Source organism: Mercenaria mercenaria, chromosome 6 (genome assembly GCF_021730395.1).
Source record: "Mercenaria mercenaria strain notata chromosome 6, MADL_Memer_1, whole genome shotgun sequence".
Classification (NCBI taxonomy): Eukaryota; Metazoa; Mollusca; class Bivalvia; order Venerida; family Veneridae; genus Mercenaria; species Mercenaria mercenaria.
This window is the reverse complement of record NC_069366.1, coordinates 73,232,437-73,255,800: the sequence shown is the minus strand read 5'-3', so window position 1 is coordinate 73,255,800 and position 23,364 is coordinate 73,232,437. Positions and strand designations below refer to the sequence as shown.

The 23,364-nt window shown below is 34.9% G+C and overlaps 2 protein-coding genes across 11 annotated transcripts in view; both read left to right on the top strand.

Annotated features, from left to right (window-relative positions):
- Positions 1–11,369, top strand: part of LOC123550412 (phosphorylase b kinase regulatory subunit beta-like) — a 110,400-nt gene extending 99,031 nt beyond the window's left edge. For all 10 annotated transcript variants that reach the window (XM_053546316.1, XM_053546318.1, XM_053546317.1 and 7 more), the window contains 3 exons: positions 5,622–5,886; positions 6,595–6,777; positions 7,191–11,369. In XM_053546316.1, coding sequence (XP_053402291.1) covers positions 5,622–5,886; positions 6,595–6,777; positions 7,191–7,394 — 652 coding nt within the window. In that variant the 3' untranslated portion in view covers positions 7,395–11,369. The remainder of the gene's footprint in view (positions 1–5,621; positions 5,887–6,594; positions 6,778–7,190) is intronic.
- Positions 11,370–13,605: 2,236 nt separating this feature from the next.
- On the top strand, positions 13,606–23,364 carry LOC123550413 (uncharacterized). Its single transcript, XM_053547007.1, has 4 exons — positions 13,606–14,498; positions 17,604–17,792; positions 21,226–21,344; positions 21,815–23,364. Exons 1-4 carry the CDS (start codon positions 14,276–14,278, stop codon positions 21,965–21,967), a joined length of 684 nt encoding a protein of 227 aa, XP_053402982.1. The 5' UTR covers positions 13,606–14,275; the 3' UTR covers positions 21,968–23,364.

Here is a 23,364-nt window from a genome sequence, read left to right as displayed (position 1 = left end):
GGTTAATTTTGTTGTATTTTCACTATATCCAGTTATTACTAAATGGATTTGATTCAAACTTAAAATAGTTGTTCCACCTCATCACCCAGATGATGTGACATAAGGTGCTTAACTCTGACATAAATGTTTTATGAATTATGTCCCCTTTTACTTTAAATTTAAGGTTGATTTTGATGTATTTTCACTATATCTCAATTATTACAAAATGGATCTGATTCAAACTTAAAAAAGAAGTTCCACCTCATCACCCACATCATGTGACACAAGGTGCATAACTCTGACACCAATTTTTCATGAATTATGCCCCTTTTTACTTAGAATTTAAGGTTAATTTTGATGTATTTTCACTATATCTCAATTACTACTGAATGGATTTGATTCAGACTTAAAACAGATGTTCCACCTCATCACCCACATCATATGACACAAGGTGCATAACTCTGACACTATTTTTCTTGAATTGTGTCCCCTTTTACCTAGAATTTAAGGTTAATTTTGATGTATTTTCACTATATCTCATTCTGATTGGCTTAGAGCCAAAGGGAAGTAACCTTTTTTTAACCTTTGTACTGAGTTTCTTCAGCTTAAATTCCAGGAATAAGTCTATTTTTAGAAATCCTATTTTTAGATTTTCAATATTTTAGGTATTTTTCTAACTTTTTATTATAAGTCCTATGTAAAAAGTAAAAACATTTTTCCGTGGTAACATGGGTCGGTAAGACACTTTTTTATATTCACTTTTTGTGTATCTCTAATATTAGAGATTTAATGTATTTACTAGTATTACTATACTAGTATTATACTAGTATTACTTATATGTGGAAGCCCAGGATGAAGTACTCCAAAGTATTTTTAAGATTCCTTATGGTTGCCATTCTTCTGTGACAAGACCGTATGGTGGGGGTATGAGTCACTCCTGTGACAGTTCTAGTTTTAACCAAACTTGCACACAACTTGTATCACCATAAGATCACGGTTCCTTTCTTGAACTGGCCAGATCCCATAATGGGTTCCAGAGTTATGGCCCCTAAAAGGGCCAGAATTAGCTATTTTGACCTTGTCTGCACAATAGCGGCTTCATTTATGATTTTATTTAAACCAAACTTGCACACAACTTGTATCACCATAAGATCTCGGTTCCTTTCTTGAACTGGCGAGATTCCATTATGGTTCCAGAGTGATGGCCCCTGAAAGGGCCAGAATTAGCTATTTTGACCTTGTCTGCACAATAGCAGCTTCATTTATGGTTTGAATTCAATCAAACTTGCACAATACTTGTGTCATAATAAGATCTTGGTTCCTTTCTTGAACCGGCCAGATCCCTTAATGGGTTCCAGAGTTATGATCCCTGAAAGGGTAAAATTAGCTATTTTGACCTTGTCTGCACAATAGCAGCTTCATTTATGATTTGATTTTAACCAAACTTGCACACAACTTGTATCACCACAAGATCTTGCTTCCTTTCTTCAACTGGCCAGATTCCATCATGGGTTCCAGAGTTATGGCCCCTTAAATGTCCAAAATTTGCTATTTTGGCTTTTGCAACCATATAGAGACTTCATTTATAGTTTTTTTTTAGCTCACCTGTCACATAGTGACAAGGTGAGCTTTTGTGATCACCCTTCGTCCGTTGTCAGTCCGTCAGTGCGTCTCGTGCGTCAACAATTTCTTGTCTGCACGATAGTGGTTTCATTTATGATTTTATTTTAACCAAACTTGCACACAACTTGTATCACCATAAGAACTCTGTTCCTTTCTTGAACTGGCCAGATCCCGTTACAGGTTCCAGAGATATGGCCCCTGAAAGGTACCAAAATTAGCTATTTTGACCTTGTCTGCACAATAGCAGCTTTATTTATAATTTGATTTTTACCAAACTGGCACACAACTTGTATCACCATAAGATCTTGATTCCTTTCTTGAACTGATCAGATTCCTTTATGGGTTCCAGAGTTATGGCCCCTGAAAAGGCCAGAATTAGCTATTTTGACCTTGTCTGCACAATAGCAGCTTCATTTATGATTTTATTTTAACCAAACTTGCACACAACTTGTATCACCATATGATCTTGGTTCCTTTCTTGAACTGGCCAGATTCCATTATTGGATCCAGAGTGATGTCCCCTGAAAGGTACCAGAATTAGCTATTTTGACCTTGTCTGCACAATAGCAGCTTCATTTATGATTTGAATTTAATCAAACTTGCACAAAACTTGTGTCACCATAAGATCTCTGTTCCTTTCTTGAACCGGCCAGATCCCATAATGGATTCCAGAGTTATTGCCCCTGAAAGGGCCAAAATTAGCTATTTGACCTTGTCTGCACAATAGCAGCTTCATTTATGATTTGATTTTAACCAAACTTGCACAAAACTTGTATCACTACAAGATCTTGGTTCCTTTCTTGAACTGGCCAGGTTCCTTCATGGGTTCCAGACTTATGGCCCCTTAAAGGTCCAAAATTGGCTATTTTGGCTTTTGCAGCCATATAGAGACTTCATTTATGGTTCTATTTGATACAAACTTACAAAATATCTTCAACAACAATAAATCTTGGATTCCATGACAAATCAGATCCATTCGTAGGTTCCAGAGTTATTTTATATCTGATTACCTCCCCTGATTGTAATCAAACTGGATTTATATCAGTAAGCACTTACAGGACTTATTTGAAATTTCATTATTGTCATTAGTTGGACTGAGCCAATCAGGGTAGATAACTATGGACTGATTTTATGTCAAATTACCTCCCTTTATTTCAAATTAAAGTGTGGTATATCTCCGTAACTAATGAAGATACTGATCTGAAATTTCATTTATGTCAACAGATTTATTTGGCAGATCCTTCTTTTGTTAACTTACAATCATTTTTTTTTTAATTAATTCCCTTTTACGTTACTATAAATAGCTTGTTTTTAGTAACTTTTTTATTATTGGCCGTAGGGAAAAACCGAGACCACTTTTCTGTGATACAACATGGATGGTACCTCCAATCTTTAGGTGTATTTTGACATATCTATACCTTGTAAGAATTTTTTTTCTTTTTGGTTTAATTTCTTCCCTTTGTTGTTCCTGTCCTTTGGACTTAGATATTTTTTCAGAGGACCTTCTTGTCCTTAAGTGCAATGATAACAGGTGAGTGATATAGGGCCATCATGGCCCTCTTGTTTATACAAACTTCCAAAATATCTTCAACAACAATAAATCTTGGATTCCATGACAAATCAGATCCAATCGTAGGTTCCAGAGTTATTTGATATCTGATTACCTCCCCTGATTGTAATCAAAATGGATTTATATCAGTAAGTACTTATAAAACTTATTTGAAATTTCATTATTGTTATTAGTTGGACTGAGCCAATCAGGGTAGATAACTATTGACTGATTTTATGTCAAATTACCTCCCTTTATTTCAAATTAAAGTGTGGTGTATCTCCGTAACTAATGAAGATTCTGATCTGAAATTTCATTTATGTAAACAGATTTATTTGGCAGATCCTTCTTTTGTTAACTTACAATCATTTTTTTTTTTAATTAATTCCCTTTTACGTTACTATAAATAGCTTGTTTTTAGTAACTTTTTTATTATTGGCCGTAGGGAAAAACCGAGACCACTTTTCTGTGATACAACATGGATGGTACCTCCAATTTTTAGGTGTATTTTGACATATCTATACCTTGTAAGAATTTTTTTTCTTTTTGGTTTAATTTCTTCCCTTAGTTGTTCCTGTCCTTTGGACTTAGATATTTTTTCAGAGGACCTTCTTGTCCTTAAGTGCAATGATAACAGGTGAGTGATATAGGGCCATCATGGCCCTCTTGTTTATACAAACTTCCAAAATATCTTCAACAACAATAAATCTTGGATTCCATGACAAATCAGATCCAATCCTAGGTTCCAGAGTTATTTGATATCTGATTACCTCCCCTGATTGTAATCAAAATGGATTTATATCAGTAAGTACTTATAAAACTTATTTGAAATTTCATTATTGTTATTAGTTGGACTGAGCCAATCAGGGTAGATAACTATGGACTGATTTTATGTCAAATTACCTCCCTTTATTTCAAATTAAAGTGTGGTGTATCTCCGTAACTAATGAAGATTCTGATCTGAAATTTCATTTATGTCAACAGATTTATTTGGCAGATCCTTCTTTTGTTCACTTGCAATATGTATTTTTTTTTAATTACTTCCTTTTTACGTTACTATAAATAGCTTATTTTTAGTAACTTTTTTATTATTGGCCATACGGAAAAACCGAGACCACTTTTCTGTGGTACAACATAGATGGTACCTCCCAATTTTAGGTGTATTTTGACATATCTATACCTTTTAAGTTTTTTTTTTTCTTTTTGGTTAAATTTCTTCCCTTTGTTGTTCCTGTCCTTTGGACTTAGATATTTTTTCTGAGGACCTTCTTCTCCTCAAGTGCAATGATAACAGGTGAGCGATATAGGGCCATCATGGCCCTCTTGTTGGAATAATATGGTGGAACGTATTTGGTTACTTTGCAATGAAGTTTATCAGATTTTGTTAATCGTTCTGTTGTATGGAACTAAAAATTGGGTTTGATTTACTTTTATCATAGAATGACATGAAATGAAAAAAAAAAAATTTATTGTCATGAGATTAAAATATTTTTGTTCGTGAAACTCATGAAAATATTGCATCCAATTTGCTTGTGGCATGATATTTGATGGCAGTTACGAGCTCAACAGTATTTAATGTGATAATGAATAATTGGTTCAGGAGTAGGCACTGTTGTTGAATCAAACTTTATCATAATAAGGTTTTTTTCCCTGATTACTCTAACCTTTATCCTGCCAGCAGCAAGTGATTCTGCCTTTGCGACCAGTGCAGACCAAGATCAGCCTGCACATCTGTGCAGACTGATCATGGTCTGCACTGTTCGCTGTTCAGTCAGTAAATTTTCAGTCAAGACCCTTTCTAGCAGTAAATTGTATTGCCCAAATTGAATGACAGATCAGTCCATTTTCCATGGTTGTAAATTTCGACCATTTTTTACTCCAAAAGGTTTTAAGAATTTAATTTTAACTTTATTTTTGAATGGATTGTTATATCAGGATATCTTAGCACATAAGCAACTTTTCCATTCAAAAATTGTAAAATACGTAAAATAATTTCTTTTTCCAAAATTGTGTTCTTACTCAATTTTTACAATGGGAAACTGAATTGGCCACAAATTTGACATTATTTAAGATATCTAAACAATTCAAAAAGTTCTTCTACCTCCACTGGAGACCTTCAGAGTGATATATAGTTTGTATTTGGATCTTGGCAAAATAAATTAGCAATTTAACCTTTACTGTGCTAAATTTCTAGACTTGACTGGTCCATCATTCACTTTGGGCAGTACCATTTATTATTTGAAGGGGTGTTCAATGAATGTTTACTGACTGAATAGAGAACAGTGCAGACCATGATCAGCCTGTACAGTAGAATCACTTGCTGCCAGCAGGCTAAAGATTAAGAAGAACACTGTTACGGTTTAGTCAGATCAGTCAGTAGGTCTGTTACTGTTTACATTTGAAATTTCTAATTATTAGCGATTCAAGACTTTTATTTCTTGGCACTAACAATAATGTTATATTTCGATAGTTGGTTTGTACGTGCCATGGAGATGGAACTCGAGCAGGAGGATGAGCACGTGAAAATTGAGTCTCTGTCACCATACCAGGTCAAACAGCTACTGCTCAGTATTCTCGTGCACAGATCTGACGAGTATGATCTGAGAACACCTTTACAACGACGACAACTTGACGGGGCTCTCAGTAGGGTGCCCAAAGATTTCTATGAAAGAGTATGGGAGATCCTGGAACGTACACCTGGGGGCATTAAAGTGGCAGGCTACCTGTTACCACAGGTATGTAAATTAACCAGTTTTGTTATGTTATATTGATCTTGATTTATCGTACACACACAGGATGAAAAGTTCTGAATTCTTTACATGAAATGTTGTTGGAAATAGGGGAAAAAGATATTGCAAAAACTGTTAAAGGTATAAACTTCTGGTTAAAGTTTTGCATGCAAGTTACTATCTCAAAAAACTAATTGTAACAGTTTTCTGCTTCTGGGACAATAACTCGAATAGTCGAGCATTGGCTATCTTATGGACAGCTCTTGTTTATTTTACAGCAAACAACTCTGTCGGACATGACTATAATTGTTATATGACTGAAAGATAGTGTTTATTTTACAGCAACTGCCTCTCTCAAACATGACTTTTTTGTTTATTATACATCAGCCAAAATTTTCTGATATACTATATTGTTAATTTTACAGCAAACAATACTTACCAGACATGACTGTATCATTTAATTTACAGCAAGCACACTGTCTGACATAATGTTATTGTATATTTTACAGCAAGCACACTGTCTGACATGATGCTATTGTATATTTTACAGCAAGCACACTGTCTGACATGATGCTATTGTATATTTTACAGCAAGCACACTGTCTGACATGATGCTATTGTATATTTTACAGCAAGCACACTGTCTGACATGATGCTATTGTATTATTTACAGAAAACTCACTGTTGGACATGACTGTATTGTTTGTTTTACAGCAACCAACATTGTCTGACATGACTATGCAAGAGTTGAATTTCTCATTACTTGTTGAACAAATGCTGAGTAAAATCGTGGATCCAGCGTACCGGCAGTTGATGGTGGAGGCATTTATGGTCGTATCAACGATACTGAGGAGAAACCCAGAACTTGTTTTCCATCAGTCCGTCAACATGGACAGGGTCTGTATATATTCTATGCTATACAGTATTACCAAAAGCAGTTTGCATATATTTGGAGTTATGTATACAGCCATTCTGTGTAAAATTGTTTGATATTGTGGTCAATAAATTTCGATGTTTTGTCAAAAACTTGTTTTTGGTGGGAATATGAAGAATATAAATAGAAAATTTGCCTGTTTGTTATGATTAATTTTGATTTGTAATGACAACAAACTTGTTATAATTGAAACAGCTTCAACTTTATATGGAACGAATTTTGCACAATCCAGAAATACTTTTAATCTGGCAGTACAGAACTACGTTAAAACAGGTGTAGGAGTACTGTAAAGAAATGATAAAACAACTTCAGTAAGTATGAAATGACTATTATATAAGGCAAAACATCAATAAGTTATCTGTATTTCTCTTAACAGGCAATTCAAGACGCATTTGAAGAGTTTCAAAAAGATCGTAGCAGACTGGACGGCCATGAAAAACAGGACGATATGAGGTGCTTCTTTAACACCATGCCTAATGTTAAACATGGAACAACAAGTTATATCATTAAAGCTGTGGTTAAAAACTTACTAGATGGAGACATAAAAGTATCAATGGAAGACATGTGCTGTATTTCGTGAGGTCAGTGCTTTGGAGCTTCAATTGAAATATTTAAATTTGTCCGCCGTTTTTGAAATGAAGGAGAGTTTTTCCTCACCACTTGTGACATGTTTAAAGGAGGAAAGAAAACAGAGCTTTTAAAGAGGTGATTATAGCACTGTTTTGAGATCCAAAATCTTGTTAACAAAATGTGTGACTCCCTTTCTCTGATTTTGTTGTGGCAAGTACTTTTTACAACATTTGAAATGCAACGTTACACTGGTTCAGGCTGCTTTTTATTTAGCAGCTTAGTTATTAATCAGAATTTTATTAAATTTAGTGTGACTTGTAAACTAACCCCTGTGTGTAGGGCATTCTTCATTGTCTTCATCTCAGTGTAGTTATATTTTCTGGTCCTTCGAGATCATTGATTTCAACTTGTTTAGATTTGAAGATTGAATACTGCTTAAGCCAGTGCTAGGGGGCCTGGGCAGTGTTGCATTTTCCATTATTGCTTATGAATAGACTCAGTCAAACCGAGTCTGCAATGAGTCTGCAATTTTCATTGATTGCCTTGTTCCCAGTACTTCCGAGGGATCTACTTTTCAGATTATATTTATTGCCTTTTTCAGTGATATTACCTTGTTAATTTTTATGCACAGAGTATTAACTTCTTGAACACAATGTGATCAAATTAAAATGACCCAAACCACTGCCATATATTTTGTAACATAAATAAAAAAATTTGCACACAGTGCTTTCTGAAAGAAGTGAGAACTAAAATGAACTGGTCAGCCAATGAAAGTCTTTAAGAATATTTGACTGACCTTTGAAAGTACAGTACAGTCTAACTGAAAAGACTTGTTTTAACCAGTTTTGATCACAATAACAAAATGTAAACATCTTGTATAGTGGACGCAACTTGACCCCGATGGTTGACCTTTCTATTATAATACATAATGAGGCACAACCTATTATTGAAAAGTAGTATACGTAAAACACGAGCTGCATGAGAAAGTGGAAATATAAATTTGTGCAATTATAAATTAGTGTATTGGAAAGTTTTAACTGATCAATTGTAAGTATACATACTTTGATACTGCTCTGGATACAAACATATTCCATATAAATATACATGGCTACCCTCATCACCCTTTATTTCTACAATGAAATAATCGATATGAATAATCAGCCAAAAGTCAACCATCGCGGTCAAGTTGCGACTACTATATACTGCTATTGTATGTTTCATTACATGAAGAAATTGACACTTAAGTTCCCATATTTGATTTTATAAAACACTTCCTTACTAAACAAGGGAAAGCACTTTGTATATGGCTTAATGTCTTTGGTAATGCTTTTTGTATGCATTTTTCCCCTTCTACATTTTTAGCTCGACTATTCGAAGAATAGTCTAGCTATTCTACTCACCCTGGCGTCGGCGTCGGCGTCGGCGTCGGCGTCGGCGTCGGCGTCACACCTTGGTTAAGTTTTTGCATGCAAGTACATACAGCTATCATTTAAAGGCATATAGCTTTGAAACTTATTTATTCTTTTTCTAGGTCAATTACCAACCTCACTGGGTCAAGTTCCATAACTCTAACATGTATTTTGAGCAAATTATGCCCCCTTTTGGACTTAGAAAATTCTGGTTAAAGTTTTACATGCAAGTTACTATCTCCAAAACTAATGTAGATATTGAATTGAAACTTCACATGTGTCTTCAGGGTTATAAAACTAGTTCATAGCAGCAAGTCCCATAACTCTGACCTTGTTTTTGGCCAAATTATGCCCCCTTTTGGACTTAGAAAATTTTGGTTAAAGTTTTGCGTGCAAGTACATACAGCTATTACCAAAGGCATATAGATTTGAAACTTATTTTTTCTTTTTCTAGATCAATTACCTACATCACTAGGTCAAGTCCAATAACTCTGACATGTATTTTGGCCAAATTATGCCCCCTTTTGGACTTAGAAAATTCTGGTTAAAGTTTTGCATGCAAGTACATACAGCTATTACTAAAAGGCATATGGATTTGAAACTTATTTTTTCTTTTTCTAGATCAATTACCTACCTCACTGGGTCAAGTCCCATAACTCTGACATGTATTTTGGGCAAATTATGCCCCCTTTTGGACTTAGAAAATTCTGGTTAAAGTTTTACATGCAAGTTACTATCTCCAAAACTAATGTAGATATTGAATTGAAACTTTACATGTGTCTTCGGGGTTATAAAACTAGTTCATAGCAGCAAGTCCCATAACTCTGACCTTCATTTTGGCCAAATTATGCCCCCTTTTGGACTTAGAAAATTTTGGTTAAAGTTTTGCGTGCAAGTACATACAGCTATTACCAAAAGGCATATAGATTTGAAACTTATTTTTTCTTTTTCTAGATCAATTACCTACATCACTAGGTCAAGTCCAATAACTCTGACATGTATTTTGGCCAAATTATGCCCCCTTTTGGACTTAGAAAATTCTGGTTAAAGTTTTGCATGCAAGTACATACAGCTATTACTAAAAGGCATATGGATTTAAAACTTATTTTTCTTTTTCTAGATCAATTACCTACCTCACTGGGTCAAGTCCCATAACTCTGACATGTATTTTGGGCAAATTATGCCCCCTTTTGGACTTAGAAAATTCTGGTTAAAGTTTTACATGCAAGTTACTGTCTCCAAAACTAATGCAGATATTAAATTGAAATTTCACATGTGTCTTCGGGGTTATAAAACTAGTTGACAGAATCAGGTCCCATAACTCTGACATGTATTTTGGGCAAATTATGCCCCCTTTTGGACTTAGAAAATTCTGGTTAAAGTTTTACATTCAAGTTACTATCTCCAAAACTAATGCAGATATGGAATTGAAACTTAACATGTTTCTTCGGGGTTATAAAACTAGTTGATAGCATCAAGTCCCATAACTCTGATATGCATTTTGGTCAAATTATGTCCCCTTTCAAACTTAAAACTCTTTTGATATTTAACATTTTGGGTAATAATTTCCTGCTTCTGTGACAATATTTTGAATAGTCGAGCTTGGCTGTCTTACGGACAGCTCTTGTTTGTTATGTTGTATGTTTTTTGTGTAATACAAGATCAACTGCAGATTTGGTTTTTGAGTCTGCAAACAAAGTCTAATGACGGACCGAGCAAACTGTTTAAAAACAAATCAGCCATTTATAATTTCAGTTATCATGTGGAATGAACAAATAAGTTCATGATTATTAGTGGTATTCTTCTGGAATGCAAAGTGGTCTAACTAAATATAAATCTATTCAGTCTTCTTCTATGAAGAGGTGCCAAGATGATTAGGGAACTGTTGTTTCAGTTGATCAGATATATGAGCCGTGCCATGAGAAAACCAACATAGTGGGTGTGCGACCAGCATGGATCCAGACCAGCCTGCGCATCCACGCAGTCTGGTCAGGATCCATGCTGTTCGCTTTTAAAGCCTATTGGAATTGAAGAAACTGTTAGCGAACAGCATGGATCCTGACCAGACTGCGCGGATGCGCAGGCTGGTCTGGATCCATGCTGGTCGCAAAGCCACTATGTTGGTTTTCCCATGGCACGGCTCATATAGTATAGTGTTTCATTCTTCCTCCATCTCTGATTTCTTTTTTGACAGATGCAAATTAGCCAAACAAAGCAAACATTATGAATTACCCTCTTGCAGACTAACTGGATTGTTGCCATTGGCTATAGTCGGTACCTGTTAATTTTGACATTATCATACACTCCAAGGATGTGTCAATAATTAAAGAAACATTTGTACAAGTATGCTTTGAAATTGCTATTTGCTCATTGTAAAATTTCTTTATATTATACTAAAAAGAAATAGTAAGCATTTAAAAATGCAGTTAATGTAATTGTTAAAATTTTGCAAAGAAATATTTTACCGATTCTTGATAAAGCTTTAGTTATGAAAGCTTGCTGTCAAACCCTTAATGACTGTAACTTATACTGTGATCATGTAGATGCCTTTTTGTCAATAAAAAAGGAATGTAAAACACCATGTTCTTAGTTTTTAAACCCATCTAACAAATACCTCAAAGGCTCATAATGCCTTTGATTATAATGCAGCTTCCACGTTGTTAGCTCACCTGAGCAATGCTTAGGTGAGTTTTTCTGATCGCTCTATGTCCGGCGTCTGTCTGTCGTCTGTCAACAGTTAGCTTGTGTATGCGATAGAGGCTGTATTTTTCAACTGATCTTCATGAAGTTTGGTCAGAATGATTGACTTGATAAAATCTAGGCTGATTTCGAAAATGAGTCATCTGGGTTCAAAAACTAGGTCACTAGGTCAAATCAAGAGAAAAAACCTTGTGTATGTGATAGAGGCTGTATTTTTCAATTGATCTTCATGAATTTTGGTCAGAGTGATTACCTTAATGAAATCTAGGAAAAATTCGAAAATGGGTCATCTGGGGTCAAAAACTAGGTCACTAGGTCAAATCAAAGAAAAACCTTGTGTATGCGATAGAGGCTGTATTTTTCAACTGATCTTCATGATATTTGGTCAGAATGATTACTTTGATAAAATCTAGGCCAGTTTCGAAAATGGGTCATCTGGTTTCAAAAACTAGGTCACTAGGTCAACTCAAAGAAAAAGCTTGTGTATGCGATAGAGGCTATATTTTTCAATTGATCTTCATGAATTTTGGTCAGAATGATTGCCTTGATAAAATCTAGAGCAGGTTGGAATATGGGTCATCTGGGATCAACAACTAGGTCACTTGGTCAAATCAAAGAATAACCTTGTGGATGTGATAGAGGCTGTATTTTTTCAATTGATCTTCATGAAATTTGGTCAGTATGATTGCATTGATAAAATATAGATCAAATTAGATAATGGGTCATCTGGGGTCAAAAACTAGGTCACTAGATCAAATCAAAGAAAAACCTTGTGTATGCGATAGTGGCTGTATTTTTCAATTGATCTTCATGAAATTTGGTCAGTATGATTGCCTTGATGAAATCTAGATCAAGTTTGAATATGGGTCATCTGTGGTCAAAAAGTAGGTCACTAGGTCAACTCAAAGAAAAACCCTGTGTATGCGAAAGAAGCTGTATTTTTCAATTGATCTTCATAAAATTTGGTCAGAATGATTGCCTTGATGAAATCTAAGTCAAATTTGAATATTAGTCAGCTGGCATCAAAAACTAGGTCACTAGGTCATATCAAATAAAATACTTGTTTAAACTCAAGAGACCACATTTTTGGTCCAATTCTAATGAAAACTGGCCAGAATTTTTGTTTCCATGAAATCCTTAGGTCAAGCATGTTTACTCTGTTATGGTGTGTTTCTCAGGTGAGCGACCTAGGGCCATCTTGGCTCTCTTGTTTGTTGTAAACATGAAATACATTAATTTCTTTTTAAATCTTATTTTCGATAAGTGTTTCCTCATATAACTGTCCAAGGTTTGAATATGCGTTAACCTAGTTGAAAGTATTACCCAATCCATTGTTTTGAATACCTCCCGTTATAGTTCTAACAGTAAACATTCATGTAATGTCAAAATTAGTGCTTTTCTAGCCATCTAAGTATACACAACATCTATTTGGACAGCTGCTTTATCGGTTTTTAAGTTAGTCGTTTTTACTATTTTTTTTCACTGAAATTGTAACGCTATACTCCAGGTACACTGCCTAATTTATAAATATCTATATGAAACAATGGTTAAGTACATGTTCCTCCACGGTGTATTGGTAAAGACAACAGGATTTTTTTTTATTGCCGCGGCAGCCCGGGTTCGATTCCCGACCTTATATGTTCAAAATATATGACCAAACTTCTGTGTTAATGAAAGATCATTTTAGCCAAAATCTGAAGGTCATACAAAAATAAATTATTAAAGGACGCCAACACGACAAATTTTATTCCACGGACGCAACAAGATAACGCGCGTTGCGTTGCACTGCTTTAAATGTGTTTCCGCATTTTCGACATGTCAAGACGCCAGCCAGAATACTAATGTACTGGACAGATAACCTAAAGAAATTTGGATTAACTTTGTTATCCATGCGAACCAAAATTCTCCCCATAGAAAGGATTTTTTCCAGAGAAAAATATTAACATACGGAGGGAAAGCTCGTGGCAGCCATTTCGTGCTACGTACTCCGATTTTTTTTAATGTTCGCCCGGAATACTTTATGTACTAAATTTCGTTAGTACCACTTTCTTCGATAACAAAATTGGTTTGAAGAGTTCATCATATGGTTTTATATGGGGTAAATTTTTAAACTGCATGCTTTCAGTATGGAAGAACTAAACGGGTTGAGCCACAGTATATAGTTATACTTACGGTGGTAAAATGTATTGGAAAAGATGTACAAAAACAATCGTTATCATTAACTTTCAAATGCAAAGACAATGAACCATTACTTTAGATTTACAAAAAAGATAAATTACTACATGAACCAAATATACATTTACTTCCTTTTCAGGTTTTTTTTTAGTTTTCAGTTACATTTCACACAATAGGCATTTGTTAAGCTGGAAAACAACTATTACACTTGTGAAAAAAATGTTTGGAGTTAACATGATTAAGAGATGTATATCGTAAAGTAGACATATAAAGTGTACTTAATTTGATATTTATATAATATTTAATTTAATAAAATCTTTAAGAAGATCCTTATATTAGTGTTATTATGTAGCAAACTGATGGATCAAAATAAACCCAACCCATAATAAAGAATTATAAAATAAGTTTAATGTATTTGAGATCACTTTACTTATTAGTACTGGGGAAAATACCGAGTAACAAAACGTCGACCAATGTTGTGTATTTGAATAGTGAAAAGTACGAACTTCCAATTTAATCAGATCGATAACGCGTACTTAAGATATCGCCGGATAGTGTTTTTGATATTTTTCTAATTGATGTAGCACATCAGGCCTGTCGCAAAAACATGCCGTCACGAGATGAACAGAACGATGGGAGACCTCCGAACAGACCATGGTTGACAGTTTCGCTGTTTCTTTCATGTTTGACAGGACTAGTGTTACAGGTGCTTAGTTTCGCATATCTGTTTCAAGGACTGTGTAACAATGTACCAGCGGACAGGGCATACTGTATGAACAGTACAAACAATACGGGAAAATTGGATAATGAAACAACAGATAAACCAGAGGGTAGGTTTTCCTCACTTCAGCATTTTTTTTAAGAAACCTTTAACTTGATTTGTCCTTGAAGACGGTTTTTATGGCAAATGAAAAAAGCAATCATTTTCACGACGTCTTTAGTGTTTGTTGCATCGACTTTCATATTTAGGCTAAACACAAACGTAAAATAAAACCGTCTTGCCGAAATATACCCATATGGTGTTTTATGCTATTTATTGTTTGACCGTGGTCATATTGGAACGTCGAGCTCGTGTTGTAATTTTAAAGTGGTGGGAATATAAGAGAAAAAATGTAACGAAATACATCATTTTAAAGGGGATTCTTTCTCAAGATAATATGCTGTTTTTTTAATTGGTTTATTTTGACACATGACCTTGTTATGTTGAATACTTTTACATCAATGCATGGACGAGAGAGTTACAGACAAGACTAGGAAAGTGAGCTAAAATATATGACGGATTGGACAAGAAAAAAAATAGGTCAGTAATCTACTAGACGCTGTGCTGACACATCTTCTCATATGGGGAACATTTCGTGTCAAGTATTATTAAAATCCCGTGATCGATTGCAGAAAACACGTTGACGTATGACTTCCAAGTGTGACTTTGACCTTTGAACTTAGGATCTTGATTTTACGCATGACATTTCGTCTTATCATGGGGGACATTTGTGCCAAATGATATCAAAATCCCTGGAGTTGACGGATGACAGTTATGAACCGGGCAGGAAAAAGGTCTACTGACCCTTGATCTCCAAGTATGATCTTGACCTTTGAGCTAGACCTGAAACTTGCTTAAGACAACTCGTCTAATTATGGGGAACTTTTATGCCAAGTAATATTTGAATTCCCCAGTGAATGGCCGGCCCGGACACGAAACAGACCCAGTTTCCATATTAACCTTTGGCTCAAAGTGTGATATTGACATTAAAACTAGGGATCTGAAAGTTGTGCATGATGCATTATTATGGGGAACATACTCAATCAAAATAAAACCATGTCTATGTCGGGTGTCGAGCTCGGGTCGCCTTGGTAAGAAAAAAAACTTCCCTACCGTCTTGACCAATACACCACGGAGGAATTCATATTTAGCGACCGTTTTTATAAAGCCAGCTACAAATGCCTTTCAATTTTGAAAGAAAACATTAATGAAAACAACTGATATTCATGTGTTTCCATAACATAATCTGTCAGTAACTAAGTTTCTTATGGAATAAAGATATAATTTCCAGATATCTTTAATTTTTCTTTGTTGTCCAGAAAGGGCAAGTTCCTGCGTAAGTCGTTTATTACTTACATGATAAATACATTGATTACATTTCTTTGTCTTATTGCATTCAGTCGTTACGGTAATTAAATTCAAAATGCATGAATTAATTAAAACATTAGAATTTTCTTTTTGTCTTGTTATTGAGTAAACAGAAGCATGTTGTGTTCAAGAAAAGTAGAAAGTCAATACTAACCACATTGAACTTCAAGAACAAATATTCTGCTGCTTTCTTTACAAAAGCCAATATTTATTTTTGAAAGATGTTCCACTCTCTAACCAATGATGTTAAAACTAAACGAAGACACTGGCAGACAGTCGTTACAAACTCTCATCAAAGTATTGCGCTTAAACCTATTAGTAATATTTTAGTTAAACATACAAGAAGTCTAAATGAAAAGAAGCCAAAACTTCAGATTCTATTCAAAGTGTGTACTAGTTCAGTTTGATCCTGCTTTTTCATTACACGTTTTTTTTTACACAATCATGACTTTTCTTTAAATATTCGTATATGTATATACGATACCAATAGTATACATTACTTTAAAGAACTACGTCTTTTGTTACATGATTTTTCTTTATTTACCAAATATCTTAAACAATCTAAATTTGTTACCAAAAACTATTCTGATGGTTGTAATGTTCACCCTTTTTGGAATTAAATTTTTCAATTTCCGATTTTTTGTTTACTTGTTTATGATTTGATTTGAAATTTTTAAAGACATGTTAGAGTACGGTGGCATAGGGGTAACCTGAATTATTTATCAATTGAGGAAGTAATAGCTAATTAACCAGTATGCCTACACGTAAGAAATATATGCGGACGTAATAAGTAATACGTATGCACGAAATAACAAAAATATGTGCGTACAATAGCTAAAGCGTGTGCAAAAAGTTCTAGAAGTAATATTTCACCATCTACGTTACAAAGTTTTTATGATTGGCTTACTGTCACGTACACACGTTAAAGTCATTAGTAACTGTTGTGTTGGGTTTAACGTCACACCTCATACGTCATATGGAGACTTTCCAGCTTTTGATGGTGGAGAAGACCCATAATTATGCAGTTGCCCATCCAAGCAATATTTCAGATATGGGTGGGCACTGACCTTCTGCAAGCCAACTTGATGGCTTCCTCACATGAAAAAATTCAACACACATAGCAAACTTTCGGACCGATAGCAGTGAGGGGCAAGTGATTCGAAGTGTGCGACTTTAAGTACTCGACCACGGAGGCCCCTATGTAATAACTTATACATGCACACGCGATTATATGAAACATCTATGTAATCTCTGTTTCCCCGTAAAATTGCCCTTTAAGCCTAAATGTTTTTCGTAAAATGAACAAATCGTGCAACAGATGTTGTGGGCCCAGCAGTATGTCTATAAGGTGATCCTTGGAAGCATAGAACGCAACCAAATAAAATATATTCATCTTCAACAGAAAGTTCGCCACAACTTTGATGTGCTCTTTAGTAATGACTCCTGATTTCTTTATTTTATCGGGTTTTAATTACCCACTCTTAATTATTACTTCAAGAAATCATTTAACCCTTTATGTTGATTTTCCAGTTAATATTTTGATCTTTATGTGTTTTCGGTATAATAAAATAAATATTGCATTCCTGAGAGAGTGATACGAAAAATGTTCACCCCTCGAAATATGAATACTAGTATAGACTCGGCTGATGCCTCGGTTGATATTCATATATATCGGGGTGAACATTTTTCATATCACCCTCTTTCTCAGGAATGCAATATTTATACAATACCATATATGCTGAAATTACGATAAAAAATAGTGGAAGCGCACGTTGCACAGCTTTTAAACTTACCATGTATTCTGCAGGTGTTCCGTACTACAGAGGATATCAGGTTTTTATAGGACTTGCCCTCTTCACTGAAATCTTAGTTATCGTGAAACTAAGCTCCAAAATCGAATGCTGTGTTAAACTCTTCGTCACCCCAAGATGTGCTGAGTTTTGGGAATGCTGTTTATCTTGTGGAAATTGTTGGTACATTATGGATGGAATCAGTGGTGGGTAATTGTAAATAAAAGAAATCAGTTTCGGTTATTACTATGTTTGCCTTTTGATATATATTTAATTAATCTTAGCAAATAAAGAGCAAACAAGTACCATTTTATTTGACCTTCAAATTTCAAGGTCAATTTTAAAATGGTGATGTTTTTACGCTTCAGCGAGTTTAAAAGACCATTTTGTCAACGAATACTTAACTCAGCAATGCGTTATTTAACACAAACATTTAAAATCCTTAGACTAATTCTACATAAAAGATATTATGCAATTAATGAAAATTAAGGACTAACACAGCCTTGGCAGTCTAACCAAATATACAGTATAATGGAAATGCCATAGGGTATAGAAGAAAGAATCGCATTTCAGTTCATGAATTTCAAACCGGGCATAGATCGTATGTATACATATTTTATAAGCATATTTATAAATCAACGAGAATAAGTTTTAAGGGATTCCACATATATCATGAGTTTTAAGTGCAGCAAACCTTTAAATGGTTATAAAGTGAAGACACCATCATTATTTCGACGCCATATTTGACGCCACGACTAATATAAACAGGTAGCCCGACGTATAAATATTTTTTTCCCGTATCCAATGGGAACGGAATACAGGGTTTTGTACTCGCTTGTGAAACACAAGCTTAAATTCAGAACAAAACTCATATCGCCGCATTTCAGAAAGTGGTCCGCAGAATAAACACCCTACTTTCGTTTTCAAGTAAACAACTCGAAAACATGCGAATATTAGCATGAAAAGTGTCCTATTTTATGTAAAATTCATTCAACGAGTGAAATAATGCCCATTTGGCCCCCGATTTACGCGCAAATGCGCGAAAAATGGAAAACAGCATCTATTTATTAGGGACTTCTTTCGATACACCACGGAAGCACATTTTGACCGAATTACTGCATTATGACGGCCCAGTACAATTTCTCCTTCTTTGCTGTATAGTAAAACAAGCACTTTTGGACATGGATTGTGAATTTCACAACAAAATTGCAGCACTGACAGCTCTGTATTTCTGAAGAGTAATACTATCCCAGTCAATATATCACAGAAAAACACCATCATCAACGATGAACATTTTTGCTACACATCAAAGTATCTAGTCCATGTTTAAATTTCCCACTGACATCTGTCATGGCCACCAGTCTGGTGTAGTTTTTTAATCCTTCCGCACAGAAATGTAATCCTGAAAAACACACACAAAACAACTGTTAAAGACATCAGAAATGACAAAAATGTACACAGTATCAATAAATACATTTGGAATATAACATGTCAAAGTAGGGATAGCGTTAAATTGGGAACTTCAAAATTTCAAAGAACTACTTTCTAGGATACAACGACCCGGAAGTACTTCTATACCGGGGTGACACCTAAATCTTATCAAATTTTTAATTTAGCCAATTTTTTCCCACAAAATCTTGTAACTTAGGGTTTTGCGAGAAAAGTTACACAAGACATTGTCATCGCAAAGAAAATTTTGTACCGCAGAAACATTTCAAACATTAGGCCTACTTTGCGGAGAAATTGGGTCCGAAACCGGAATTTTGAAGAAAAAAGGCACATTACAAAATTTGCCTTCCTTCTGAAAATTTCAATCAGATTTTCATGAAATCAACTGTGATATCACTAGTTAATGCTTATAGTATGTTTTATGTAACTTTAAGCTTATTTATTTTGAAAAATGATGTATCAAAATGAGTATTTACTTTAAAAATATGCAATTTTTAGTAAAGAATGCATAATTTACCCACTACAATTGCAGAAAAATGAAAATTTTAATGATTGAAAGACCAGAACCCACAAGCAAACACCAGTATGTGATTATATTTATGACAATTACTGGAAGTAAAACAGATCAATACATCACAGACTATCTTAAAGTGATTTATTTCTTCGACTAAGCCAGGCAATGCCTGAAACGTCAAATGCAAAGCCGATCCGCACCATCTTGGAAGCAGGCAAGTACGGAAGGTCAAGAACTCCAACTGGAGCCAGACACAGCTCAGGGTACCCCTGAAACTGTCAAGCAGTTACTGACAAGGCTACAGTTCTGACTAAAGACATTAGGACCAGAGGGAAATGCACCGGTGGAAAATGTAAATCGCTTACTGAAAACTAGCCGTCATTCTGCGGTGTTACACTGGGAATCACAGCTCTGCCCACTCGACTTAATAGGTTGGTCTGGTTTATGGGTAGCTGCTGACTGGTTGTATGATTCTAAATTCCTACTGACGTATGGAATTCATCGCCTGCAAATGACAAAAGAAAGATCGTGAACCGGCGTCGGCCTTTCTTGAGAAACAACTGAGTGTGTGTGTATAGTTCTAAGTGTGATCAGGAACACCTGTAGAAAAAAAGTGACATAATATTCACAGATTGGTACCATCTATCATTTCTTTATCATTCTGATATCAACTGGTTCAGGAACTTTACAGGAAGTCTGTCATTAAAACACTGCAACTGAATAATTTTCTACATATAATTGTTAGCTGAAATAGTGAAAAGAATATTAAAATAAGTATTACCAGACAACCTCTTTCAGCACAGACAACAAAGTATCTGAAATGAACATTTAAAAGAATTGAAACACATAAATGCTATGAAAAAACAACATACAGAAAAACATGAATAAAAGTCCCAACAGGAAAAGTCCTATCTAAAGAATGAAGTAGAATGAATTGAGCAAAACTGAAATACAAATACCGTCAAGTTGTGTTTCCAGTCGGTACCAAGACAAATACATATAAAGGAAACTGCACGAGGCCGACCCAGGAAATCAGCCCGGTTAAATAGTTTCTTAGTAACACAGACCTGGGTTGTAAACCTGAAAATCAAATCAGAATAGAAGCATCCCATTCAAGGCAGAATGTATCTGACGACGGCCTGATGCGGGCTGAAGCTGAAAACTCGGAATATGTTCTAAACTGAAAAAACAAATGAATAAATAAAATAAGATCAAATGCGGCAAACTAAAATTAAACGTAGGGCAGGTCAATTTGGCTGTTCCATTTAGACGTTGAAAATATCGATAGCCTGATACTAATTTTGATTTTCTGATACTCATGGAAAGCTAGCAACTTCTTTTTGTAGCAAGCTACTATAAAACTGTAAATATAAGAATTCAATGCTATTTTTATGCGTTTATCCGGGTATAAACCACATTGGGACCTCGCTAGCGCGATTCATGGATTGTCGTTTATGGTTTATACCCGTACAAACCCACACAAAATAGCACTATATTCTTAATTATATCCGTCTGCATGACAGTCCCATTTAGTAATATGAAAGACTGTATTGTCGACTTCAGAGGTTGATTCGGAAATCTGCTATTTGTTTTCAACAAGGCAACGGTACTAAACTGAAAAATGATACAACTCAAGTTTTGTTAGAGATGATATTTTATTTATATATTGATTTCAGTTATTCTCAATTTGCTTGGTATTATATCCGTGTGCATGGGAATTCCATTCAGTGATATGATATACTATATTGTCGGCTTCAGACTTGGATTTGGAAATCTACTATTCGGGTTTATCAAGGTAAGGAAATAGAGGATTCTGCATACATTAGCCATTTTTGAGGGAGTGGTAACATACTGATAAAATAAGTTCAGCTATAAATGCTCCAGCCATAGGAAGTCTTTTCTGGAGGGGTAAAATGTTTCAGTGTTAACAGTACCTCCCTCCACCGCTACCACCTTTGTAGACGCTCCGGCACCAGTGATATACTAGTACCACATTAGTACATTGTGTTGGCTAAAGTCATATAATTCAGTTTTCTGTAATAATTTTTGAAGCTTGTGCATCTAACTATTGAACCATTATTTTAATGATACTTTGCAGGATCAGTAACTGTTTCTTGTACCTTTTCCATACGCATTTACAATAATGCGTTTATGCTTAAAATGGATTTTAATTATAAAACAAAAATGAATTAATAAACAAAATATTGATTTAAGCAGTTTGTTAATGACACCAATCAATGAACTTTATCCTTTGTTACGTTCCAGTTGACTGCTTGGACGATTTATTCAATATACAGGCGAAGTTGTTGCCCAGACTCAGAATATTTCCTTTGGTCAAGTCGAAGATTATCAGAAACATTTACTATAGAAACTACTGCAGTTATAATAACTTCGACAGAAACGAGAAAGGCAATTTAACGTCACACCGACACAAATATAGATTTTTGGGTTAAAAGAAGACCAAATGTGTCCCCGTCCTTGCATTGCCAGCACAAGTACATACCCGGGTAGAACCAACGGCCTTCTATAAGCCAACATGATGTCTTCCTCCCATGAAAGAAATATGCACCTCTAACGATATTTCAAGCCCACAGTTATGAGGAGCAGGTGGTTCCAAGTCAGCTATCTTACCACTCGGCCGCTGTGGCTTCTAGAATGTCAGAGATAGTCAATCGTTTACTGAACTTTACACAAGATTAACCCTTTTTGTTAGTTGGTAGCGTTGAAGAACAACTTTCCTTGAGTTACTTTTCATAATCAAATTAAACGTACGTGATCACATTACCATTTATTTGCTTAAATGTTTGACCAGGTATTTTCCGTATAGCTAAAATGCGTTTAAAAACTAGAAAGCTATCTCATGTAATACACAATGTTATTTTATTTCAATCTTTTTTATATGTTATAACACACTGTGACACTAAATAGCTGTTCGTCTTTATTCTATATAAAATTGACCTATTTCCAATGACCGCAGCACACATCAGGACCCATTTTAAATGTCTGTAACTTACATTTTCTTGAAGAATATTGTCAGTGCTAAGGAAAAATCAAAAGAAAAGTGGGGGTCATGTTTGATGCAAGAAAAATATTTTCAGTCAAACACAAAAACTGCAAAAATAGCTTAAAAATGAGACCCAAAATTATAGTGGTGGTGTATGATCTAAGTTTTCATGAAAAATTCTGTCATGTTGTTATTTCATTATGAAAATACTATCTACATGTCAAGATAGATCTGTCATGTGATTTTAGCAAATAAATTGCAAAGAAAATAAGGAAAATAGCTCTACAGAACAAAAAAAACAACAAAACAAAAAACTGAGGACTATTTGTATCAGCCATTATGCGACTACAATTTTTTTCCGCGCCATTTTTCTATTTAGTGTCTGTATGCCTATATGATTACTGATTTAGGAGATTTAGTTATGCCGCGTTGGCGTGCGCACGGTTTATGTAGCATATTTCGCTGCATCGTCATGGCGCGCACGCTAGAGCGACATAATGATATGTCCTAAATAAACCATTATTATCTATAATATCTCATATACAGCGTGAAATACACAGTAAGAGATATCTACAGAAAGCGTATGTGTATGTAAGATTATTTAAAGCCAGCAGTAGCCTATGTGGGCAACTCCTCCAGAGACTGATGGTAGTTTTAATGAAATGACGGTGCAAGATAAGAAGGCGCTCCATTCTGAAAGCTTTCCTGGTTCTTTAGTGTGCCAGATGTAGTGCAACCATACACTGGAATCTTATCCCACTGTTAGTAATTTCAGTTTTAGGAATTTGGACTAAAATTCTCGAGCCCTGGT